The sequence below is a fragment of the Polypterus senegalus genome, chromosome 13 (genome assembly GCF_016835505.1).
Source record: "Polypterus senegalus isolate Bchr_013 chromosome 13, ASM1683550v1, whole genome shotgun sequence".
Lineage (NCBI taxonomy): Eukaryota > Metazoa > Chordata > Cladistia > Polypteriformes > Polypteridae > Polypterus > Polypterus senegalus.
Genome location: NC_053166.1, coordinates 83,725,114 through 83,734,272, shown reverse-complemented (window position 1 = coordinate 83,734,272; position 9,159 = coordinate 83,725,114). Strand labels below are relative to the sequence as shown.

Sequence of the window (9,159 nt, the reverse complement as noted above, 5' to 3'; positions counted from 1 at the left end):
CCCATCTTGTACCACAGCCAAGATATGCTTTAGTTTCTTGTAACCATGAATTTGGTTCCAAGGGTACAAAAAAGGCATATATATATATATATATATATATATATATATATATATATATATATATATATATATATATATATATATATATTTTTTTTTCTTTTTTCATTTTCTTTGTTGGGGGATACAGTGACACATCGGGATAAAGGTTACCTTTCATAATGAGAGTCACTATGATGTATAATGTATCTTACTATAAATCCATTACTTAGACGACGGAATCACTCGCCTTAATTCTTTAAGATCGGCTTTGATATTTCTTTGTGGTTTCAAGTCATAAATCATCTGGTGGTTCTTTCGGTGTAGTCTTTGGACGGCAATGCATTTTTTGAACGATTTTTGGGCGCATTTGTTACAGGTTTCATTCTGCTCATGACGTGAACCTGGAAGTCACGGACTCATCTATTTAGTTGAGTGCCGCCTTTTGACAGTTTCAGCAGGTGAATTCTAGGCTATTTTCCCACTGTTAAACATGTGGGGGGAAACGAGTTTCCCATGAATTCTGCTCACATGTAGGAAATGAATGAGGCCTGATTAATGCCGAATATGCAAGTGATACATAAATGCATAGATCTCTCCCTTTTTTAAATTTTGCTTTATTATTATTTTTTGCACCCTAAGAGTCACGGCTTCTGGGTTGTGCTCGCTAATGGCCACTTCCCCCGTGTGCGCGGAGTTGCCGCGTACGTGCCTCAACAATGGGCAGCAGTGGGGAGCAACATGCCATGAAATCAGAAAACATGGCGTGTTTCCTGGGAAACCCCGGCTTTGCTTCCACCTGATGGCAGTATGAGGCAGCCCCTGGAAGCAATTGCGTGGGAGTTCCCTAGTTCGCCATGTCAGGGTGGCGCAGTGGCTCAGGATCTCCTAGCATCCATCCATCCATCCATCCTCCCCCACACGGCGGCATCCATCCCCGCTCCGGGTAGCAGCAGCAGTGCCGAGGCGGAGAGACAGAGAGACACGCACCGAGTGATGCTCCTGCCCCAACCGCGTCCTCCACCAGCTAAAGCGCGCAACTGATAGGGATAAAGACACTTGCCACAAACCAGACTCCGCTCATGAAGATGTCTAACGTAGACATGGTCTTATCTACTACAGACAGGGTGGTCAAATGTAAGTACACGGATGCTTTTTAATCGAACCGCTTTAAGAATGAAATCAAAGGAAGCAAACAGGAAAACAGCACGACGGTTTGTTTTATTTTAAACCTGGACATTAACAGCGACACGAAGTCCATCCTGCGGGAAGATACTCAGATGTGTGCTATGTATGATAAATGTATGCACATTTTTTACATTGTTATATACGTAGATAATTTTGTTGTCATTGATTTACGTCTCATGGATACGCGACAAATTATGCAAATCTGTGCTCAGAGAGCATTTGCTCAGAAGGTGCTGGGCGAAGGCAGTGATGCAGCAGGATTTTGAGGCAGAATGGCAGCGGCAGAGCTGTAAGCCATAAAATACGTGGAGCGAGCGGCTGTGCACAGAAGGGCAGCTGAATGCAGCTTTTGTATGGTGGTTTGATTTGTGGCTCTGGAGTATCACATCGATTCTGTCCTCTCGGTTGAACGTAGGAGGGCAACCCGTATTATTATGGCGATGGCTTTTATTATTACCGGAGCAATGCTTTGAAAGTTAAAAGATATATAGGCTCATGTGTGGATGTACGCGTAGTCATATCCGTCAGTACTAGTGTGCGTGTGTAGTACGGTCAGCTTCAGGTACCGACCAGGTTATTCATGGCCACGGAGTGGCACTCAATCTGGGGCTAACGGAGTCGCCGGTCGAGCCGATTGTCTCGGCAGCGGCAGGCGCGCTTGTCTGATGTGCAGAAGCCGCACTGTTTAGCTTTGTGCCCCCTTTAACATTGAAAGAAGCTCCAGAGTAGGTACGGCGTGTTTTGCATGAAAATATATTTTTATAGAGTTAAGTGTATATACGCGTTTCGCCTCAGATTGCATAATTCGTAGAGGTTATCTAGTTCTGCACATTGTGAGAACTGTACATACAGTGTGATCCGGAAGAATGGAGGCGTAACAGTGACGAGAAGAGCGTTACTGTGAGATCTAGTTAAGATCGTCTCGGATTCTGATCACTTCACATTTTTATAATTGAAATGCGGTAGAATTAGTAATGTTCAGAGGATCACACAGCTCCTTATTTGATGCAGTGATAGGTGCCGTTTGCCGGAACGAAGAGCCTTGTTACAGTGTTAAGAATAGGACTTGTTCATTTGAGTGTACTGTTTGTTTTTAAATTTGATTTTTCAGTTGCCTGAGAGAGTATTGATACGCGTGCGGGGGCAGTGTTGAAGCAGAGACTGAACACAGATAGATAGACAGATAGATTTAGATAGATAATCTATCTATCTATCTATCTATCTATCTATCTATCTATCTATCTATCTATCTATCTATCTATCTATCTATCTATCAGCAAAATCGACCCTGTTAAACAGTGTTGTGTGTGTGTGTATAATATATAGTTGTGTGTGTGTATATATGTATATGGAAACTTTTTCTATACAGTATACACTTTTAGCACTGTAAGAATCTATCAGTCATTGTATATAGTGCCTTCCAAATTATTGTACTTTTATTATTTTTGAATAAAGTATACAATCAATAAGATTATTCTAGAAAATATAATGATTATTTGATTGGAATTACTATATGTATTTTTCATTTTTGGCAAATGCATTGTTTAACTGTACCTTAGAATTCAATTTTGAATCATCATTGAATAGAGTTTGCCAGCAGAGTTTCTAAAGCATTATTACAAAATGTGCTGTCATGCCCCATTGATATTATTAATCAAGTCATTATTCCAATTTGAGACTTTATTGTTTTTTGTGTGATGTGTAGTGCTCCTGGGCCAGGTCTCGGTGCTGCATGCTAAAATAAATTGTTTCTGTTTCATTATGTCCTTGGTTGTTGACAAAAGAAGTTTATTTCCTGTTAATTGTGCTGTTTCATTTTTTCTTCTATTTGAGATTTTATTGATGGAGAGGAGGACATACTTGTATGTTCAAAACACATAAACATCTTAAAGATGGAGCTTTTTAAAATTCTGTCTCATCTATCTATATAGATAATATAAATTTGAAACAACTCAAATCACTTAAACTCTCATATTAATATCTATTAGGACTAATCTTTTTGGTTACTTGTGTGTGGGCAGTTTTGATAAGCTAGTCTTCTGTAGAACTTTAAAGTGTGGAAAAGAAGAAAGAAAATTCTACTGGCAGCAGCTCTTTGGAGTCATTGATTGAATACCATGTACCTTAACTGATGACTGATTGGCTGCTAAGTGGAGCCAACAAGAAAAGGGCACTGGCGTTGCAGCCCTCCATATTTTAATACATTCTATTGCATCCTGAGCATAATTATCAGTGACATTTCTAACAAGTAAATGGTTGTATGCGCCCTAGTAAGGCTGAGGAGAAAGTGAAGGTAGATTATATTCATTAAACTATTTAAGAAATTTAGTATTGGGATTGAAATTGTGAGTGGACATACATTATTTAGTGACTGCTCAACACACATTGGACATCTCTTAAGATTTTTCTGCAGTACTAAGGAGGTTTTCCCATCATGCTGTATATATTCACTTTCAGTTAATATCCATTTGGGAATCGAAAATGTGTGAATGTGTAGGTGGCTGTGTGAGGAAGCCCTACAATGGTGTGGCTACATGCTGACTTGAGCCCAGTATTGCTGAGATAGACTTGACTCCAGTGACTTTGAACTTTGTACAGAACAGGAACCAATTCAGGAAGGGCCTCCAGTCCATTGCAGGGTAAACCTGTTCTTGCTAGGGGAATAAACAGTTGTATTGTATAAGGAAAGTCACAGAGAAAAACCTCTCAGACCCACAAGAGCATGTTTAAGCTCCACAAAGATACAGAATTTGAGTCTTGTGGCTGTGTCATGAAACATCCTAGTAATCTGGTATTATTATATAATCTGAGTAAAAGTAGGTGCTATTCGGTATTCTGTAGTGAACAATGAACTTGGTTGTAGAACATTAAATTCCCCAAAAAAGGGGTTAAATTAATTATTTAAATAACCAGCAAATGTGTTACTATTTACTCTAAATTGGACTAAGCGAATCTGAAAATGTTATGCAATGTCAAGCTGAAATATTTTTTTCTAATTTGCAAAATAAGACCAGTCTGTTTATCTACTTGTTACTGCTTGCATTTGCTTGGTTATGTTAGGACAAGCAATTATGATGATGGATGGCTGAAATTTACACTTTATACATTATACCCCAATATATACTGTATATAATATTCCAAACTAAATTCAGACTCCTTGTATGGAATCAATTTCTCTTCATTATAAGCGTCATGTTTGCTGCCAGATTCTGAGTTCACAGAGGTATATTATTTGTTTGAAGTTAGACAATTTCTCCCGTGAATTCTGTTTGGTTTAGCTTTGTAAAAGAATTTTTTTTTTCTTAATAGGGAACTTCTTAGAGCATACTGTGCTCTCCAGCCAATGTTGGAAGTATAATTTAATTTTTTTATGAATGAGTATTTTTTTTTTCTTTCAAGAGTAAACATTCTCTTGACTGGTCAACTTTTCTCAGCAGTGTTGTGTAGTTGGTGAAGTGTTGCCTGTTAAGTCCAAACCACTGAATAAATGTATAATTCTGAGCATTTAGTCTATATGTACACAAAAAACAACACAAACAAACTGTGGTAGAGTGATCTGTTTTAAAAAGCACTAAAAGTTATCCAGGAAAAAGCAGGGGAACATGTAGTACTACAATTGTTCCTTACCTTTCAGATTGTCACAGCACTACTCATTGAAGCTATGAAGGCATTCTTATATGGTTGACATCGAATTTGCAATACACTATAAGAAAAGGCACGCAAAGAGAGGAGACCTGCTGACTAGGAGGTTTTTCAAGCTCAAAGTGAAGATTCTGCAGGATGTTAGCATAAAGCACAGTGGAATTGTCTCATAAATATTGTCTGCTGTTACTTCTCATTTAGACCTTTGACGGTGAGATCTTTATACATGTAAGGATTTGCTTTCTGGTCACTATATGACCTCAGATTGAAGAAGTTAAGCTGTTAGCAATTAGTAATCTGCTTTGTGATTCAGCTGGGCTGTGTAGTCATTGGCAGTTGTGGAGTGTGTGAATATTTGCAATTACATTTAATAAATCATAGATGAAATTGCTACCATAAGTTATAATGAAAGTCATTATTTTGGATTTGTGATATGTATGTGTATATGTTTATAATATATGTATATGTATATGCGTATATATGTGTACATGGGGTGTATATATATATATATATATATATATATATATATATATATATATATAATGTGTTATTAGTGATTATGTTTGTTGAACAGTAAGTACAGGATTTGGAGAATTGTCCACATTTTTTCTAGAAGTTTTTTTTTTAAACTGAAAACTGTTTGATATAATGCAACAGTTGCATCTGTTCTGTGATTTTGTCCTTTCATTAATTCTTGTTTGCAACTGTTTTGCCCCAGTTAGGTTAACCATATTCTGGCATATTCTGGTAGAGTTTTGTATGGGTCCAGTTATTAAGAACCACATCTATTTAACTGCATCTGAACCACAGCTCTCAATTAAGAGTTAATTGAAGCTTTAACTGGAACCGATTCGCTAATTTAAGAACAGCAATCAAACCACACACGCAAATATTCATGATTAGAAACAATTACTAGTGTCCAATATCAGTAATCTGGGCAATGGTATTATATTTACATACCACGTTACAGGCACCACAAAGTTAGCTTGTATTCCTCTTCAGTATAACAGGTTAGGTGTTAATGAAAATCAACCACCCCCATTGGGAATGAAACATGAGGCATTTTTAGAGTTCTGTACATGTTACATGTCAAAAACTGTCATTTTTAACTGGCAAGTAATGCACCTTATGAAAATAACAGATGCATAATATGTAAACTACTATATATATCTAACAAACTATTCATGGATACACAAGTTCATAAACAGTTACTTATAATTTAAAATTTACAGAGATAATTTTAATATATGGCCCAACATATTTTTCTGAACTTAAACTTGCTTAACAATTCAAGTTAAAGGACTAGGTGCTGCCATAAAGCATAGCAGCAAAATAAAAAAAAAAAAATCCCTGGGCAGTCTTCCCACCTCTGCCTACTGTTAAATATACTGTGCACCTTGAATAGATATATCCCTTTGCACCAATTCCTCTCTCCAGGCAATACACTCAACTTAGTTCCTGTACAATGGTATTAACATGTTCATTTTAAGCAAAACTTTAGTTTTGAATTCACTGGTATTTCCTCACACTGCTCTTCTGGTTCAGATTTGGTGGGAGCCACAGCTTATCTCAGCAGCAGTGGGCAAAAGAAGGCATCAAACTGGACTGCATACTATATTATGGTGGGCAATAAACAAATATGTTTTAATTATTTCCTGTAGCAAACATGAAAAATGATGTTCATGTATTCTTTATCAGTGTTGTTACTACTGAAATTGTTTAAAGCGTTTTTTTGAGGCACTGTGGTAATGCGGTGCTTATTGCTACTGCTTTGTGAATCCAGCATACTGGATTCAAATTGTCAATGTGGTATGAGTGTGGGGTTTCTCCCAATTCCCCATGTCTGTGTGGATACTCTGTTTTTTACCTTTGATATCTCTACAAACCAGGCAATGCATGTAAGAATTTTATTGCACTCTCTGCATGTAGCAATAATGACCCTATAAACCTATAAGCTGAACCTTGTGTGAATGTGATTGTAGGTACGAGTGGGTCCTCGTCTTCTTTTGTACTTTCTAGTATACGAAGTATAAGGAAAGTACTGTAATAGTCCCAAAATTCGATGTCAAGATTTTTATGAATCTCAACATTTTAGTGACCCGACATTTGCGCGATAGACATATGAGCGCCGATAAAATAGCACCCATTAAAACGCGGAGTCAAAATTGCGCCGACAAAATCGCGAAAGTTTCGTTAAATATGAATTACTAGTTTAAAGCATATATAATAATGTTTATTTTAGAAATCAATATTATGAGACACAGCACGCAGATAGTCCTTAAGATCACGCCCTGCATATGTAGGAAGAATTGCAGCAAGATGTCTTGATAGTTGAGCGTATTTAGACTTGCTGGCTGCCTGACTGCTGGTAATTCCACTTTGTATACGACGCGTTATGCCAACCCTGGACTGAGTTATTTGTTTGCGGCATGCCATCAGCACGGCACACAGATAGTCCTTAAGATCACGCCCTGCATATGTAGGAAGAATTGCAGCAAGATGTCTTGATAGTTGAGCATATTTAGACTTGCTGGCTGCCTGACTGCTGGTAATTCCGTTTTGTATATGACGTGTTATGCCAACCCTCGACTGAGTTATTTGTTTGCGGCATGCCATCAGCAATACATTCTCGCATGTTCCACATGGTGATAGGAAACAACGGGTTGGCTCGTCGATTGCGTCTCAATCGACCAACGTAATTGTCCTCCCAGTAATCATAAACATTCTGAAGATTGTCAGGTCTACTCTTGCTCAGTTCATCGAAAGCGAACCCAACATCTTCCGGAGGAACGAAACTCAGTGCAATTAGCATCTTTGAATACAGTTATAACCTAGCACATAATGTGAACATAATGCACACGTACGCGTCCCACTCCCTTGGCCTTTCTCGCGATTTTGTCGTGGCGATTTTGTCGGCACGCATTTGTCGAAAACCAGTTAGCGAGTTTGTCGGCGCTTTTTTGTCCGTCGTGGTTTTGTCGGCGCTCATATGTCTATCGCGCTTTTGTTAACGTTTTAGACCTCCCTGACTTTCTTGTATTATACGAAGTTTTAGGGAAAGTATTGGAATCCTCCAAAAATTCCATTTTGAGATATTGACGAATCTCTACATTTCAGACCTCCCTGTGTTAGAAAATACAATTTTGGAATTATATTTGTGTGTCTGTGTGTGTGTTTTTCTATCAACTTTTGGGCTATTTTTGGGTACTTTACCTTTTATTCATCCAACTGCAGAGTTCAATGTATTGAACTTTTATAGTAATTGTTCAATATAGTATTAATTTGATTTGATATGTTATTGATAGTGCTTTAATGTACATAATATAAAAATATAATGTTTGTCTTGTGGTTTACTCCTCAAATATCCATCCTCGTAGCTGAGTATATGAGAAAGTCTAGGGGAGACCATTCCTGATTTTTTTTTCTCCTTTTCCTTTGGCAGTATTTGTTTCTAATTTAATGGAAAAATGTGTCATGGTTGGTGTGTTATTCAGTCTGGCAGCACTCAATATTTTAGTTTATCTTAACTGCCCGGAGATCTGCTCTGTGGCTGTAATAAACTTGTACTCTTTGCCACAATTTGCAAACAGTGTTTTCTTTTATATTTTTTTTCTTCCATCAATAATGACACTGAAGTGTCTCCCTGCATTGGAAGTAATGCCAAAATTATTATTATTACTTTGATACTCTTCCGGATTAATTTTGCTTTAATTTCATTGCCCATTTTGTATTAAAAAATACGCTGAAGGTGCCAGGAGCAGGTGATCGGCTTTCCTGTTAGATAATGGGCATCACATAGTAGCAGAAGTTTTGTTCAGCTCCTCCTAGTATTGTTTATACTAGCTTGCTGTGTTGTCAGAGGGAAGGGGAAAAAAGAAACATATTATAGAAAACAGCAATGCATTGTTATTGTATTGTGAAAGGTTTTTAACTGGACCCAATCTGCTTTTTCAAAATTTTGGACCATATCCGAAACTTCAAAAAAATAAGTCCTAAAATTACTGATCTAAAGCCTGACTCTGTCTTCTAGTGATTACTGTGTTATCACAATGCACATTACACATGAAACAGTTATGGGAAGGTGAAAAGATCACCATTCCACCAAGCAGTCTAGTTGCTAACTTTATAAATGAGAATGCTTGTTTTTGTGACTACTGCGTATTGTAGGACAATGAGTGTGTAAAAGCTAACTATTCATTTTCTTATCTACAACAAGGTTACAGGAAGCTGGTGCCTAACTTGACAGCATTAGATAAAAAGTGTAAAAAACACCGGGAGGGGTTGTTGGTCTAA

The 9,159-nt window shown here is 37.5% G+C and overlaps 1 protein-coding gene across 3 annotated transcripts in view; it reads left to right on the top strand.

The window, feature by feature from the left end:
- Positions 1 to 789: 789 nt before the first annotated feature.
- ppp3ca (protein phosphatase 3, catalytic subunit, alpha isozyme) overlaps positions 790 to 9,159 on the top strand; it is a 442,233-nt gene continuing 433,863 nt past the window's right edge. Inside the window, exon 1 of one of the 3 annotated variants that reach the window (XM_039774410.1) lies at positions 790 to 1,173. In XM_039774410.1, the coding sequence (XP_039630344.1) occupies positions 1,119 to 1,173 (55 nt within the window). In that variant the 5' untranslated portion in view covers positions 790 to 1,118. Of the gene's footprint in view, positions 1,174 to 1,201; positions 1,339 to 1,452; positions 1,514 to 9,159 lie in introns of those variants that run through there. The other 2 variants (XM_039774415.1, XM_039774411.1) reach the window with 2 other exon arrangements.